The sequence below is a fragment of the Pristis pectinata genome, chromosome 29, assembly GCF_009764475.1.
Source record: "Pristis pectinata isolate sPriPec2 chromosome 29, sPriPec2.1.pri, whole genome shotgun sequence".
NCBI lineage: Eukaryota > Metazoa > Chordata > Chondrichthyes > Rhinopristiformes > Pristidae > Pristis > Pristis pectinata.
Genome location: NC_067433.1, coordinates 8,811,166 through 8,828,843, shown reverse-complemented (window position 1 = coordinate 8,828,843; position 17,678 = coordinate 8,811,166). Strand labels below are relative to the sequence as shown.

Sequence of the window (17,678 nt, the reverse complement as noted above, 5' to 3'; positions counted from 1 at the left end):
TCTAAATGTCTTCTAAACATTGTAATTGTACCCACCTCTACAGCTTCCCCGGTAGCTTGTACCACATACCCACCACCCTCTGTGTAAAAAAAAGTTGCCCCTCAGGTCCTTTTTAAATCTTTCCCCTCTCATCTTAAATCCCCTCTAGTTTTCGATTCCGTACCCTGGAATAAAGACTGTGACCCACTCACCTTATCGATGCCACTCATGATTTTATAAACCTCTTAAAGCTCACCCCTCAGCCTCCTACACTCCAAGGAAAAAAGTCCTAGCCTATACAGCCTCTCCTTATAGCTCAAACCCTCCAGTCCCGGTAACGTCCCCATCAATCTTTCCTGCACCATTTCTAGGTTAATGACATCCTTCCTGTAGTTGGGTGACCATAACTGCACATAATATTCCAAGTATGGTCTCACAAATAACTTGTGGACTAATGGACAGATATTATAAGTTATAATTGTGAGATTATCTGCTGTGCTGTCCGAAATGGAATCTTAAAACCAATTATGAAATGCGGCTATAATTTCACTATGTGTAGTACACAGAGAATCTATTCACTAGGAGGTAGTCAATTGTTGGATGTATGTTTGTACCTTCTCAGATGGGTCAATAACAGAGTAACCATCACCAGATGTTTCTCCAGATGTGGAGTGACAAATCTCGTGTCCACTGATCTCCCAATTCTGCCACATGGATGTGGTTTACAGTCCAGAGCTGACACTCCAGGGAAAAGGAATCAAAAACTAGAGGACATAGGTTAAAGGTGAGAGGGGAAAGATTTAAAAGGGACTTCTTCACACAGAGAGTGGTCAGTATATAGAACGAGCTGCCAGAGGAAGTGGTAGAGGCGGGTATATTAACGACACCTAAAAGGTACTTGGGCAGGTAAATGGATAGGAAAGGTTTAGAGGGACATGGGCCAAATGCAGGCAAATGAGACAAGCTTGGATGGGCATCTTGGGCATCATGGATGAGTTGGGCCAAAGGGCCTGTTTCTGTGCTGTATAACTCTATGACTCTAAGAAGTTGGAGTGAGAAGAGGCCTCTTTGTGTGAGGGCACCAAGTGCTGCACCCTCCAGGGTGTGCGCCAAGCGCAGTGCAGACCTGTTCCCAGAGGCAGGGATGGGACCATCTATAAATGGAGCATGGACTTGCCTCTGTTGCAACGTTTTGGTTGGCGCCATTTTCAAGCAGAAACTTCACAACTTCCAGGTGGTTCTCCTGTGCCGCCATGTAAAGTGGAGTGAATCCTTTCTGTGTGGATACAAACAGCGCAGAAAACATCAGGTACACAGCTGAACTGCTAAAATAATCATCCCCTACTCTTATACAGTGGGGACTAATTACTCTTTCATTGTTATCAGCTCCATTACATTGCCAGGCATAACATTTACCCATCTTACACCACCTATGAACTTTACATTAACCTCTGTAGAAGAATTGTTCCCCTCTCACCACTGTGTGCAGGGCACGTCCAGCAGCTGAAACCTCACTTGGCTGACACTGAACGATAAAGCTGTCTTGTGTTTCCAGGACATAGGTGGCAGTTGATTATACCCACTGTACAGAAGCCAACCATTTGCTCTGCAGTTCATGGTGTTGTCCCATGTGGTGCAGCTGGTACAGCCACTGCCTCAAAGCACCAGCAACCAGGGTTCAATCCTGACCTTGGCTGCGGTCTGTGTGGAGTTTGCACATTCTCCCTGTGACCGTGTGGGTTTCCTCCAGGTGATTCAGTTTCCTCCCACATCCCAAGGACATGTGGATTGGTACATTAATTAGCCACTGTAAATTGCCCCAGCAAATAGGAGAGTAGAAGAATCTAGGGGAGTTAATAGGAACGTAAGGAGAATAAAATAGCATTAGTGTAAGTGGGTGCTGGATGGACAGCACAGACCTGGTGGGCCGAATGGCCCGTTTCTGGACTTTGAGTATTCCATCTGGATATGCACTGAGGACGCAGGCAGGCAGAACCTTTCCTTCAACCAGTGTTCCCACGGTCACTGCTTCCAGTAATCCACTCAATGTGGTACAATGTGAAGAGGTAGCCAATGAAAACCCTTCTTCAGCACCAGTCAAATGGCGGTTAGCAGCATCACTGGAAGAAAGTGAGGTGGCTTCCGGGTACCACAAGGCAGAGGGTGTGGAAGACTGGCGATGGAACGATAGAGAGGTGAATGAAAAATGAAATGTTTCTATTATTAACCTGGTATCTACTGGCTGGTTACTTTGAAACAGAGGTATTCTCTAAATCTCAGTTAAAAATAGAATTTTACCTTTATCAATGTATTTTTGAGTGGGTTGGGTGGGTGGGGGAAGGGGTGTATGTGAAAGGTTTGGATGGGTTGGTGTGAAAGGGTTGAGTGAATGGGGTGTGAGTGAGGGAGAGAGTGAGAGAGTATGAGTGAGAGTGTGAGTGAGAGTGAGTGAGTGAGAGGGTGTGAGTGAGTGAGATAGAGAGTGAGTGAGATAGAGAGTGAGTGAGATAAAGAGTGAGTGAGAAAAGATTGGTTGGACAGGTTGAAAGGGTTGAGTCAATGGGGAATTGGAATATTATTGTCACATGTACTGATACAGTGAAAAACATTGTTTTGCATGCCACCCAGACAAATCATTCCAAAACATAAGTACGTTAAGGCGGTACAAGGGAAAACAATAACAGGATGCAGAATAAAGTGTTACAGTTACAGAGTAAGTGCAGTGCAGGCAGACAAGAAGGTGCAAGGACAATGACAAGGTAGATTTAGGGATTAAGAGTTCATCTTTAATGTACAAGAGATCCATTCAAGCATCTTACAACAGTGAGATAGAAGCTGTCTTTGAGCCTGGTGGTGCGCGTTTTCAGGCTTTTGTATCTTCTGCCCACTGGAAGGGGGGAGAAGAGAGTATGGCTGGGGCGGGATTCGTTTATGGCTTTGATTATGTTGGCTGCTTTTCCGAGGCAGCAACAAGTGTAGACAGATGGTAGGTATGAGGGGTGGATAGATGGGGGTGGGGGAGAGCTGGGTGTGTGCGAGTTTATTGGGTGGGTGTACAAAGGTTGAGCGAATGGGGGAGCGTTGTGTATTAGAGGGTTGAGTGAGTGGGTGAGGAGGTGGTTGGGTGGGAGGGGAGTGGGTGATAGTGGTGGGGAGTGGAACAGCATTGGTTCGATGTCAGTTTATGTTTGGCTAAACAGCCCCTGGATCTGCTGTGGATCAGAAAGTGACACACGTCCACAGTCAGATTCAATCACCTGCAAATAACTCGGGCAGGGAGAGGGGAGAGGAACACAAATGACGGTGGACCTGCCTGTGGGACCACCGAGTCTGTGGTGCTGTTAATCACAAACGGGAGAGTTAAGCATCACCAGGACACCCAGAGAGCTGAGCAACACTGCAGCAAAATCCAGCGCGGTCATTCACGAGCACTCACATTCCAACAGCCAGTATCTGCAAATATAGCAACGTTTGACTAACTTCACTTGAATGATTTAGTTAGTGAATGTTCTCGCTGTGACTGCAGGGTGTTCTGGTTTCCTCCACAAACATGCAGGTTGGTAGGTTAATCAGTCACCGTACATTGCCCCTTGTGTGTATGTGAGTAGTTAATGGGAATGTGGGGAGAATAAAACAGCATTGGCATCAGTGTGTGCTAATTGTCAGCTTGGATTTGGTGGGCTGGGGGGCCTTTTTCTGGACTGTATGAGCCTATGAGCATCTCATCTGTACAGCTTTCCTCACTGATAACTTCTCATCCGCGGGATTTCAATCCCCAGGTCCATTTTTCTTGCTGTCTCTCCTCAGAAATCGCCGACTTCCTCTCCTGCCTAAATCTCTCACTCTATTTAAACTCCCACATTCACGGCCATCCCTCAAGTTTGGCACGTGTGCATTTTATGGGTCCTGGGAGTTTTAGATGGAACAAAGCGACGTTGAATATACTGTGTTTCCAGTCCATCTTGTACAGCAGCCGGCAGAGCAAGATGGGATAAGGTGGTGGGGGATTTACTCTGGGCCTAACTTGTGATGGAAACAAATGCTTATTTGTATTCACCGGCATTTCTCTCAAGTACAGAGGCTAGCTCTCGAATTTGAACAGCTTCCTCAATTCACCCCAAGATGGTTAGTACTGCTTCTGATTTGTAGTCACACATATATCCCAGGATAAAGGCATGCCGTCTTTAAATGAGATACTCCAGATCTCTGCAACCTTTGAAGCTTTGAAGTGCAGCTTTCCAATAACAGCATTATTTTCCTCTCACTGCAGATCTCCGCACTACAATTAATAGGTTGTTTATTGACCGGCAAAACACATGAGCTGACTACTGATTGCATTAAATGGATTTTTAAAGATAAATAAAGTTCCGTTAACAGCTAAAAAGCCAAGTCTTAATCAATATGGTTCTGATAGATAAAGCTAAAGAACATAGACAATTCGATTAAGTAGATGAAAGGAGGTTCTTTCTCCATTCAGACAAAATAATCCCCATAAAATACATGTATATCATATATGATTGATAATATAATGACCCAGGAGTTGGCTAAAATTACAAGGTGGAATTCTATGCCAGCAAGTGTAAGGTGACATATTTGATAAAAATGAACAGAACCTCTGCTGTGGTTGGAAATCGTTTGCTCTGTGAGGTTCAGAGTTATTGGAGCACGAAGGTTCATGGAACGTTGATAGGTGGCTGCAGGCTGTCAAGAATGTCAGAATAATATCTGACAGAATTTTATCACAGCGATTTTGGAGTAGAAAAGGGAATCATAAGCCATTATGAAGTGTTAATAAAACCTCAGTTTGAGCACCCAATATCAGGGTTTTGGAGAGAGTGCAATGTTTATGACATATTTACATTTGGATAAACACAACTTGAAAACTTGGTTCATTTTGTTGGAACAGCGCTGATGTACGGTGATACAATAGAAATGAAGTTCGGGAATGATGGAAATAATTGTTGAGAATTCTTTGACACAAGATTGGATGGAAGATTCTTAGGACAGAGGATAGTGGACACCTCTTCACATAGAGAGGGGTGAAGCTTGGAATCCACTACCAGCCAATGATTGAGATAAAAATAGTATGAAGGTGCAATATTAGATTAATTAGGCAGGCAAATGAGAGGGGTAATTAGACTATTTGCGCGCCGGGATAAAAGACTGGGTAGGCAGTTTGGCACTCTCCTGGGATGCACCATTGACGCATTTACGTGTTGTGATAAACTCTCCACCATCGCACTATGATCATTCTTCAGTTTCTTTGCAGATATTAGCCTGTGTTGTCCGACAACGATGCTTTCCTCCAGTTTGAAGAGTAGCACACATTCTCAACGACTGCCGTGCTCACATTATAAACTAGATAAGCATACACAAGCAGAAAGATATCAGAGTCCAGCATTCAGTCTGTCTGGTTCTGCTATCTGTTTTCTGTATTTTACTTTATCACTGAAAAGCTGTATTGGCAGGGAGGAGGGTGGGAGGAATGTGGTATGGTTTGACTCCCTGGTTCCACACCTCAGAACTGCCCCTGAGATATTGGGTGAATGTTGCCTGTTGGTTTTTCCCCAGAATGAGTGCCAAACATTATCAAAGAATTGGAGGTGAGGGAGATCACATGACCTTGCAGGACCTTTTCAGCTAGTTGCTTCTTACCTGGGATTGAGCGTTAATGTTTGCTCCATAGTCAACAAGTTCCTTCACCACCTGCTCCTGTCCAGCTAGTGCTGCAATGTGCAGGGCTGTGTTCCCTTTCTGTAACACAAAAGTTCCACAGCTGATTACTCACGCAATAGGCCAAGACTCCCAAGTGAAAGAACCGCAGCAACCAATCAGACCTTTGCGTAAATTAGCCCAAGAATGGGACAGCTCCAACCGCCTTTCTCTGCCCACCTGTCTAGTCTTGACCGGGGCAGCAACTGAGATGATTGAATTGGTCTTGTTTCACAATTAACAGAAGTTTTCTCTCATGATCACTGCGCAATGTACGGTGGAGAGCATTCCGACTGATTGCATCACCACGGGGTACGGAGGCTCCAATGCACAGGATTGCAAGGGGCTGCAGAGGGTTGTAGACTCAGCCAGCTCCATCATGGACTCAGCCCGCTCCATCATGGACTCAGCCCTCCCCACCATCGAGGACATCTCCAAGAGGCGGTGCCTCAAGAAGGTGGCATCCATCATTAATGATCCTCACCATCCAGGACATGCTCCCTTCTCTTTATTACCATCGGGGAGGAGGTACAGGAGCCTGAAGACCCACACTTAATGACTTAGAAACAGCTTCTTTTCCCTTCCACCATCAGATTTCTGAATGGTCCATGAACCCATGAACACTACCTCGTTATTCCTTTTTTTTGCACTATTTATTTATTTTTGTAATTTATAGTGATCATATGTTTTTACACAGTACTGCTGCTGCAAAACAACAAATTCCACATCCATGATAATAAATCTGACTCTGATTCCAATGGTTGAATCAAGCAAGGGCTACAGGCTTGAATTGTGGTTTGAAATCCCTTGATGTCCTTATTTCTGCATTTTCAACAAAAATCTGGTGACAAGGAAGGAAAAGTTGCCAAAATAAAGCTGGCAATCCTTTATTTTGCAGTTCAATTCTAAACAGGCCCAGGAAAAGGACTACCTCTTGGGTTCAATGGTCCCCAATGTCCTGTAGCAGCTTGACTTCACTGTATTGTATGCATCATTACGTCACACTGTTCTGTCTCTGCAGTGCTTCAGAGTACTTTATAGTCAATATCATGTCACTGCACTGTTTATCATAAGCAATGCCCAATACACACACTGTAGTTCATACAGTGCACATTATAAATTCTGCAGTATTGACTCTGTACAAGACACAATGCAGCAGTGACTGTGTTGTAAATGTTGCAGATGCATCACTTCACTGAATACAGTGAAGAAGGTTTACTCCCCCATTACGAAGACTCAGGCACAAGACAAACACAGTATAAAATACATTGATAGCTGGTGTCAGCTCAATGTAAGTTAGGAGGATCGGGTGATGGATGGGGTGGGAATGTCAGCCGGAGCTATCCCCTTCCCCTCGTTGTCCAGTCGTTCCAGGAACAACAGAGGGCATGCACTCTAAGACCAGAGGGCATACATTTAAGGTGAGAAGGGGCAAGTTCAAAGAAAATGTGAGGGCCAAGTTTTTTTTATATATACACAGACTGGTGGGTGCCTGGAATGTGCTACCAGGAGTGGTGGTGAAGGCAAATCCAATAGAGGTGTTTAAGAGGCTCTTAGTTAGCACACGAATGTGCAGAGGATGGAGGGATATGGACATTGTGTAGGGGCCTGTTCCTGTGCTGTACTGTTCGATGTTAACAGCAATTACTGGGAATACACAACCGGGCAGTCAGCATCTGTGGAAAGAGCAACTGCGTTAACATTTCAGGTCAATGACGAGTCCTGAGGGAAGGTTATGAACCTGCACCGTCAGCTGTTTCTTTCTCCAAGAGGCTGCCTGAACTGCTGGGTAGTACCAGTGTTTTCTATCATCGTATCTGCGGTGGTTCTGTCAATTCAGAACTTGTTTCGTGTGTTGAACTGTGCAAGTCTTTGTAATGTAATACTGTTTCCACCTAGTGGCATGGGGCACTAGCTGCCAAACTGCTCCTTCTCACCTTTGTCACGGCTTCCAGATCGATGCCATTGTGGAGCAGCTCCGACACCACCTTGACGTGCCCTTCCTTGGAAGCCAGGTGGAGTGCATTAAGCCCATTCTGTAAGTTAGAATGCACAAAAACAAGGTTAGATCATCTGTGAGAACAGCAACCTCCAGAACAACACGGAACACAGAGAAAATCTTCCACATCAATCTCAATGAAGACATCCTGAAAGTGAGGGGAGTCTGTGAGCATAGGGGGAATGACCAGGAAACCCTCAATTCAATACCATGTGGGCTAATTGTACATCTTGCATAGAGATCCCATCAATTGAACATAAAATAGTACAACACAGGAACAGGCCCTTCGGCCCACAATGTTGTGCCAAGCTAACTAAGCTAATGATGTCAAATTACACTAATCCCTTCTGCCTGCACATGGTGCATATCCCTCCATTCTCTGCATATTCATGTACCTATCTAAGAGCCTCTTAAACACCTCTATTCTATCTGCCCCCACCGCCACCCCTGGCAGCGGATTCTAGGCACCCACCGCTCTTTGTGTAAAAAACTTGCCCTGCGCATCTCATTTGAACTTTCCCCCTCTCACCTTAAATGCATGCCCTCTAGTATTATATATTTTGACCATGGGAGAAAAATACCAGCTGTCTACTCTACCTATGCCTCTCATAATTTTATAAAACTCTATCAGGTCTCTCATCTCCAAAGAAAACAACCCAAGTTTGTCCAACCAACTGAACCAGTGTTCAGTTCTGGTCGCCTCATTATAGGAAGGATGTGGAAGCTTTAGAGAGGGTGAAGAGGAGATTTACCAGGATGCTGCCTGGATTGTTGAGCATGTCTTATGAGGATTGGTTGAGTGAGCTGGGGCTTTTCTCTTTGGAGAGAAGAAGGATGAGAGGTGACTTGATAGAGGTGTACAAGATGATAAGAAGAAAAGATAGAGTGGACAGTCAGAGACTTTTTCCCAGGGCAACAATGGCTAAGACGAGGGGGCATAATTTTAAGGTAATTGGAGGAAGATATAAAGGGGATGTCAGAGGTAAGTTTTTTTTTACACAAAGAGTGGTGGGTGCGTGGAACGCACTGCTGGCAGAGGTTGTGGGGGCAGAAACATTAGGGACATTTAAGAGACTCTTAGATAGACACATGGATGATAGAAAAATGGAGGGCTATGTGGGAGGGAAAGGTTAGATAGATAATAGAGCAGGATAAAATGTCGGCACAACATCGTGGGCCGAAGGGCCTATACTGTGCTGTAATGTTCTATGTTCTATTCTCTCCCTATAGCACCTGCCCTCTAATCCAGGCAGCATCCTGATTAACCTCTTCTACACCCTCTCCAAAGCCTCCGCATCCTTCCTATAATGCAGGTGACCTGAATTGAATGCAATACTCCTGATGCAGCCTAACCAGAGTTTTATAAAGCTGCAACCATAATTTCAAAATGACAGCTCTCTGAATAAGTCGACAGCAGGGAGTTTCCAATATTTTTAACGTAATGTCAGTTTTCATTTCTGTTCTTGACTGAGTGAGTTCTTTGCAGCCTTTCTAATTTTCCTGCCTGAAGGCAGAAGAGCTGAATGCACACAAGGCTGAAAGTAGCACAGCTGACAAAAAGACACGAGCAGCAACTAAAACCTGTCAACAGATGAGAAAATGTGTAACGCGTCTTGAGCTACACTGGCACTTTCACCTGGTGTTATTTCTGGCCTCCTGAAACCATGTCAGTCACCCTGTAAAGTGGTAACTGGCTGTCAAAACTCAGTTAGTCGTTGTGTCAAAGAGTAATGCAGCCTGGGAACAGGCCCTTTGACCCATGCCCACCATGATGCCCACCTCAACTCATCCAATTTGCCTCTGTTTGGCCCATATTCTCCAAACCTTTCCTATCCATATACTTACCCACAGGTCTTTTAAATGTTGTTATTGTACCTGCCTCAACTACTTTCTCTGGCATCTCATTCCATATACACACCACCCTCTGGGTGAAGAATTTACCCCTCAGTTTCCTTTTAAATCTTTTCCCTCTCACCTTAAACCTATGCCCTCTAGTTTTCGGATCCATTTCCCTGGGGAAAAGACTGTGTCCATTCACCCTATCTAAACCCCTCATGATTTTATACACCTCAATAAGGTCACCCCTCAGTCTTCTACATTCCAAGAAATGAAGTCCCAGCTTGTCCAACCTCTCCCTTACGATTCAGGCCTTTGAGTTCAGGCAATATTCTCATAAATCTTCTTTGCACTCTTTCTGGCTTATTGACATCTTTCCTATCGCAGGGTAGCCAAAATTGTACACAGTTGGTTGATTGGACCCAGCTTATCTTCATAGGTACAGCTTATTCCCAGTAACAATCTGCTTGCTGGGCCTTAATTTTCTCTAATCTCCTTGTGCACCATGATCTATTCAACAATAATGTTACTTCCTGGCAACAAAGGTCCCTGAAGACACAAGAGGCTGCAGATGCCAGAATCTGGAGCAACAACCAAACTGCTGGAGGAACTCAGCAGGTCAGGCAGCATCTGTGGAGGGAAATGGACAGTCGATGTTTCGGGTTGAGACCCGAATCCGGACAAAGATGCCCACCTTTTTCACCATATCAAGCCCAAAACTCAACATGCCCCTCTTTCCTTCTATGTCCAAAATTGGATGAGTGGTTGAGCATTCAATCTTATTTAGAACATGGAGTCATACAGCATGGAAACAGGCCCTTCAGCCCATTGAGACTGTACTGACCAGCAAGCACTCATTTCTATGAATTCTACACTAATTCCTCTTTATTCTTCCCACATTCCTACCAACTCCCTTCCCAGATGCTTAAACTCACTTACTCTCTAGGGACATGCTACAGTGACACTTAACATACCACATGACGAGCCTTCAGGGAGTGGTGAGATATTGTGGGATAAAGGACGGCCTGCAGATTACCCTGTCCCAGTCCAATCCTTTTACTCTTTGCGTTGACATTGATCAGTGGAGACCTGCAGGTTACTATTGGTGATGATGATGATGATGCTGCCAATGAAGGCGAGGAAGGTGGCTTGGTCCTTCTGATCTGGAAGTGATTACCTGACATTTGTTGTAGAAATGTTATGTCGCTCTCTGTTAGCCCAAGTCTGGACGGATCTTGGAGTAGGTATGCACACAGGAGTTATGAATAGAGATGGACATTACAGTTCCACAAGCAGTTGGAGTGAAGGCCAATGATGGAACAGCTAAAGAATGTAGATCCTTAAAAAATTCCCTGAGAAATAGATGTGGACCTGTCACAGGGCTGCTAAGAGCGACTCCCAACAACCATAAACTTCACAAGAGGTAGAGGGCACTTGCTGGTCAGTACAGACACCATTGGAAGATTTTCCTTTGGGCATTCAGTTTTCCTGGGCACCTCGGTGTTATATTTGGGCAAGAAAAACTTCTCCTCTTGCATTCAGCTCAGATCCCTACTCTGCTTGTGGCCACAAAGAGTTTCAGAACTCAATCACTCTCCTAGGATGTCGGCTGTACATTGATGAGAAGGGAAATGGTGAGCAAGTTTGGGTCTTACTGACTGATTTAGAGGGATCAATCTGTTTGATCATTCCACTGTTGGAGGGGGTCCAGTGTTGCTGGGATACTTTGGCATTACACTGGGGAATTACCTCTTAGATCCTGCGCCAGGCTAGACATAGTGCTGGATGATGGACCCCATTAATTTCAATGGTAACTGCAGGGCAAAGACTTACGAGGCAAAGGGATGGTAGGTTGTATTTTTAAACATTACTTTGTTTCAGTGTAATATTTTTAATTGTTTAGAAATGTTTTCATGAGTTTTTAATTCACTATGCTTTCTTAATCACCAAGTACAATTTTAATTGAAAGTCAGAGACCTGGTGTGTGGGCGTTCATAGAATCACACAGCATGGAGACAGGTCATTTGGCCCAACTTGTACCTGCCGCCCAGCGAGCACCCTTCCATATTAACCCCATCACCCAGCACTTGGCCCATAGCCTTCTATGCCTTGCCAATTCAAGTGCTCATCCAGACACTTCTTAAATGCTGTCAACAACCCAGCTTCAACCACTCTGTCAGGCAGTGCATTCCAGGTATTTACCACTCTCTGGGTGAAGAAGGTTCCCCTCAGATCCCCTCTAAATCTCTTCTCCTTAGCCTAAATATGTGTCCTTTGTTTTTATCCACCTCTGATATTGGAAATAGTTTCCTGCAATCTACCCTACCTATTCCCCTTATAATTTTATAGTCAAAATCAAGTTTACTGTCATCTGCAAAAGTACATGTGTGCACAGGTGCAATGAAAACCTTACTCGTAGCAGCATCACAGGCATATAGCTCATGATTGAACTATGTGCCCGAGTTATATACCTCAATCATGTTCCCTCTGAACCTCTGCTACAGAGAGAAAAGGCCTAACTTCTCCAGCCTCTCCTCATAACTGAACTGCTCCATCCCAGGCAACATCCTGGTGAATCTCCTCTGCACCCTCTCCAGCACCGTCACATGCTTCCGACACCTTGATGACCAGGACTGTACACAATGCTCTAGCTGAGGTCTGACCAAGGTTTTAGAAAGTTGGAGCATAACTTCCCTACTTCTGTATTCAATGCCCCAACCAATGAAGGCCAGTATCCCATGTGCCTTCTTAACAACATTGTCTACCTGCACTGCCACTTTCAAGGATCTATGAACTTGTATTCCAAGGTTTCCTCTGCTCTTCAATACTCCACCAGACCCTACCATTCATGGTGCATGTCCTATCTTCATTAGTGCTCCCATAATCACATTTATCTGGATTAAACTCCATTGGCCATTTTTCAGCCCATTTCACCAAAACCTCGATATCTCCTTGCAGCCTAAGATTACCTTCCACCTATCAACAGCTTTGCCAATCTTTGCGCTATCTGTGGACTTACTGATCCTGTCCCACATCCAAGTTGTTCACATATATTACAAGCAACAAGGGTCCGAGACCGATCCTTGTGGGACACCACAGGTCACAGGCATCCAACCGGAAAAACAACCCTCTGCCATCACCCTCTGCCTCCTCTTGCCGAGCCAATGTTGGATCCAGTTTGCCAATTTGCCCTGGATCCCATGGGTCTTAACCTTTTGAACCAATCTCCCTCGTGGGACTTTGTCAAAGGCTATACTAAAGTCCCTATAGATCACATCTACTACCCTGCCCTCATTAATACACTTTGTTACCTCTTCAAAGAATTCAATCAAGTTGGTCAGACAGGATCCGTGCTTGACAAAGCCATGTTGGCCGTCTCTGATTAGTCCCTTCCTTTCTAAGTGATTATTAATCCTCTCCCTCAGAATTTTTTTTCCTGTTTCTCTATCACTGATGTTAAACTCACAGGTCAATAGTTGCTAGACCTTTCCCTGCTGCCTTTCTTGAAAGTGGGACCACATTTGCTGTCATCCAGTCATCTGGTACCTCACATGTCCAGCAAAGATTTAAAAATCTCAACCGGAGCCCCAGCAATCTTTTCCCTTGCCTCCTGCAGCAAGCTGGGATAAATTCCATTCCATCCTGGGGTTTTATCCACCTTTAAACCCGCTAAGGTATCGAGTAGCTCCTCTTTATTTATGGAGACCTTCACTGGACTTTCACTCACCCCTTCACTGAATTCTCCAAATCTGCTTCCTTTGCAAATACCAATGGAAAGTATTCATTTGGGACCTCACCTACACCTTCTAACTCCAGGCACAGTTTGCCCCTCTTGTCCCTAATGGGCCCGACTTTTACCCTGGTTATTAATATACTTATAGGATGCCTTTGGATTTATGTCACATGATCCAGCCCTTTAGCAATGTGTGCCGTAGATCCTGAGTAAACTGTCCCCTCCCTCATACAATCCTTCCTCTTTCAATATGAAGCTTGCATTCACTCCAACCAATAGAGGGCACAACAAGTTCTGTTATCACGGTATCATCGCAGTGACAGCTGTCAGTCAGGGAGCCAGTGCAACAAGGCAGAAACTCAAGTGTGTACTCTTCACACTGCAACGTGTCACAGAGACAGTCCGACAGTTTACGAAACCACGGTGCCCTTAGGTCAGTTAGTGGGCAGTCATTCAGAACCAGAATTTTATTTTGCAACCTGTCCACCCTCAAGATGTTTAAAAAGGCCTCCACAGCTCAATTGGACAGCAGTATGCCAACATTACTACACAATGCACAATTCACCACCTCAACATTGGCAGGGCAGGTGCTGTAAAGGGGTGCATGAGAGAGGCACTGCCAAAGCAAAAGAGCACAGGGGAGGTCCTTTGTACTTGCTCTGCCATTTAATAAGATCGTTTGCTTCATTGCCACCTTCCTGCACTAACCCTATGTCCCTTGACTCTCTTAATATCAGAAGAATTAATTGAATATACTCAGCAACAAACCCTCCACTGCTCTCTTGAATAGAGAATTCCAAAGATTATGAGCCTCTGGATGTAAAAGGCATCTACTCTGTCCTGAATAGCCAGCCCTTTATTTTGAGGGTGTGACCAGCCCTCCCCCCCCCACCCCCTACCAGTTCTAGACATCCATCCAGTCAAGACATCATCTCTGCTTCTACACTATCTTGGAGTATTGTGTACAGTTTTGGTCACTCTGTTATAGGAAGGACAGCAGTAAACTGGAAAGAGTGGAGAGAAGGTTTACGAGGATGCTGCCAGGACTCGGGGGCCCGAGGTATAGGGAGATGTTGGGCAGGCTAGGACTTCATTCCTTGGAGCGTAAGAGATTGAGGGGTGACCTTACACAGGTGTATAGATAGGGTGAACGCATACAGTCTTTTTCCCAGGGAAGGGGAACTAAAAACCAGAGGACATAGGTTTAAGGTTAGAAGTGAAAGATTTAAAAGGGACCTGAGGGGCAACTTCACCACACAGAGGGTGGTGCATACATAGAATGAGGTGCCAGAGAAAGTGGTTGAGGTAGATACAATAACACATTTAAAAGACATTTGGAAAAGTACATGGATAGGAAAGGTTTAGAGGGACATGGGCCAAACGTGGGCAAATGGGACTAGCTTGGTGGGCGCCATGGTCGGCAAGGATGAGTTGGGCCGAAGGGCCTGTTTCTATGCTGTATTACTCTATGACTATCAAGTCCCATATGAATTTGGTACATTTCAATGAGATTGCCTCCTGTCCTTCTAAATTCAAGAGAGAGTACAGGCTCAGTTGTACAACCGAAAGGAGATAGGCCAAGAGAGTTTACTAGGAGACTGCAGCAAGAGAGATGCCGAGAGAGAGACAGAAGGGGCCAGGAGAGATGCTAGGAACTTCCAGGAAGGAGGGCTGGCTGGGACAGTCAGTGCAGAGTTCCAGGAGAGAGTGCGACCAGCATACTGGGAGTGACAGGAGAATGTTGAGGAGAGAGTGCCATTGGAGGTAGCAGGGGAGATGCCAGTAAAGGCTGGAGGAGAGACAGAAAGGAGAGGTACCAGGACAGAGTGCCAGGAGTGATTCAGGAGAAACGTTTGCAGAGGGCCAGGAGTAACTACCAGGAGAGTGGCTGAAGTTGTTCCACAAGAAGGGCCAAGAGAAGTACCAGGAAGAACTGTCAAGGACTGGAGTCTGGTGTAAACATGAGCTGAGAGTGTCAAAAGACAGAGACAAGAGCAGTGCCAGAACAGGCGTCAGGAGAATTTCAGGGAAGGAACTTCAAGAGTGTGTCAGGAGAAATGCCAAGAGTGGCCCTGGGAAGGTGCCAGGAAAGTGTGTCAGGAGAGAATCCCAGGAGACAGTTCCATGAAAGAGTAACAGTGCCAGGAGACAGAGCTAGGAAAGGCTGATAGGAGAGGGCCTAGGGCAGGCTGCCAGAGGACACTGGTTGAGAAGTTCAGGAGTGGTGACTGGGGAGAATAACAGAGGAGGATTGCAGGAGAGGACCAGGGGAAAGCGCTGGGGAGCCGGGCATCAGTGTCCGGAGAGGTACCAGGAGGCAGACTGCAGAGAGGATGGGGGCGTCAGGTACAAGGATTCAGGGCCAGGAAAGACTGACCACCGATTGGCTGAGAGAGAGTTTCAGAGGAGGATCTCTATAGAGGCTGTCAAGAGAGGGGCAGAAGGGGCAAGAGAGGGGCAAGGAATTTCTAGGAAGGAGGGTTGGCTACAACAGAGAGGACAGAGGTCTGGGAGATGGTGACTGACAGGGAGCAACAGGACTGAGAGAGATAAGAGAGGTGACAGGAGAGTGTTGCAGGAGAGACTACCTAGAGGTGTGCCAGATAAACCCGACAGGAGCCTATAACCATCAGGTTCTTGAAATGACCTACACAACCCTAACCCTACCTGAGCAAAGGAACACTATGGACCACCTCTTCACTACCATGGACTTCTCTCTGATTGTGTTTTTTTTGCACTAATGTCTTGTTTTTGCATACTTTATTTTCCCTCCCTCTCTCTTCACTGTCTTGGATAATTTATATTCTGTGAGTTATCTGCACCGATGTGCCTGTGATGCTGCTGCAAGCAAGGTTTTCATTGTACCTGTACCTCACTGAACTTGTGCACATGACAATAAACTCGACTTGATGAGAGGACTCAGGGGAGACTAACATGGAGATGCCAGGGGAGAATAGCAAGGGAGAGACTAGGTGAGGGGCAAGGAGGGAATGCGAGGGCAAAGTCCCAAGTGAGAGATCCAGGGATGAGGGCCAGGAAAGAGAGACCAGGTGAAAGTGACAGGATACTCTGCAGGGAGAGGTTCCAGGACAGGTTCCAAGAGGATGATCTGGGGCGATGTCATGAGGAATGCCAGGAAAGACTGCCCAGAGGGGTGGCAGGAGAATGGACCAGGAAACACCTTTCACACGGAGGGCAGTGGGTATATAGAACGAGGAAGTAGTAGAGATTGCTACAATTACAATGTTTAAAAGACATTTGAAGAGTTACATCCATAAGAAAAGTTTAGAGGGATATGGGACCAGCTCAGGAAGGCACCTTAGTCAGCATGGACAAGTTGGGCTGAGGGGCCTGTTTCTGTGCTGTGCAACTCAAATTCTCCTTTGGAGAATGCCAAGAGAGACCTAGGCAGGGAGTCAAGAAGAGAGTATTGAAATAGTAGCCAAAGGTTAGTGCAAGGGGAAAGGTTTGAAAGAGAAGCAGAGATGGGGATGAGGAACTTTGCCAGGGGAGGGTCCAGGAGAGAGCTCCAGGAGAGGGGCAAGAAGAGATGCCAGAAGAGGTGCCAGTAATGGAACCAGGAAGAGGGAGTCAGCAGAGAGGTACATGTTCTGCAGTAGCCCCAGAAAATATCCTGTCAGTCATCTGGAACCGAGTGCAGGGTTGGCAAGACACATACTGAAGTGGGCAGGTGATTGGAAGCAGGATCACAGCACGCAATCAACAGCTGCTCAGAACAAAAGCCGATACAGTTTCTGTGGTAATTGAATAATCAAAAAACTGCAGATGTTGGAAACCTGAAATAAAAACAGAAACACTCAACAGGTCAGGCAGCATCTGCGGAAGGAGAAACAGATTGACCACGATATGTCAAAGACCCTTGATTAGTTCTGTAAAAGAATTTTCCAGCTGAAACATTAAACGTTTCTCTCTCTCTACACAGATGCTGCCTGCTGAGCATTTCCAGCATTTTCTGTATTTTATCACATGATCTCTGTATCTGCACTCACTTCCCTCCAATAGTCGGGTGGGTAGAGGTGAGGCCTGCAAATGCTCCTCACACAGCCCTGTCTGTGCACCTGACGTTGGCTGGGCAGGGCGAAGCAATGAGCCCTTCACTTGCCAGGAGTGTCTGGGGAGAGGTTCAGTACATTCCTGAAGAGTCATAGGGATACAGCGCATGGATACAGAAACAGGTTCCTCCACACCAACCACCCATTTTTAATCTCCCCATGTTCCTATCAACCCTTCCCACCCCTTCAAGATTTTACCATTCACCCACACACTGGGGGAAATTTACAGTGACAAATTAGCCTATCAACCAGCCAGTCTTTGGGATGTGGGAGGAAATTGGAGCACCTGGAAGAAACTCACACAGTCACAGGGAGAATATGCAAACTCCCCACAGACAGCACCCGA

General features: G+C 45.8%; 1 protein-coding gene across 8 annotated transcripts in view; it reads right to left on the bottom strand.

Annotated features, from left to right (window-relative positions):
• Positions 1-17,678, bottom strand: part of LOC127584319 (ankyrin-1-like) — a 329,079-nt gene that overhangs the window by 118,281 nt on the left and 193,120 nt on the right. For all 8 annotated transcript variants that reach the window (XM_052041013.1, XM_052041016.1, XM_052041021.1 and 5 more), the window contains exons 3-5: positions 7,629-7,727; positions 5,635-5,733; positions 1,157-1,255 (exon numbers count right to left, since the gene is read on the bottom strand). In XM_052041013.1, the coding sequence (XP_051896973.1) occupies positions 1,157-1,255; positions 5,635-5,733; positions 7,629-7,727 (297 nt within the window). The remainder of the gene's footprint in view (positions 1-1,156; positions 1,256-5,634; positions 5,734-7,628; positions 7,728-17,678) is intronic.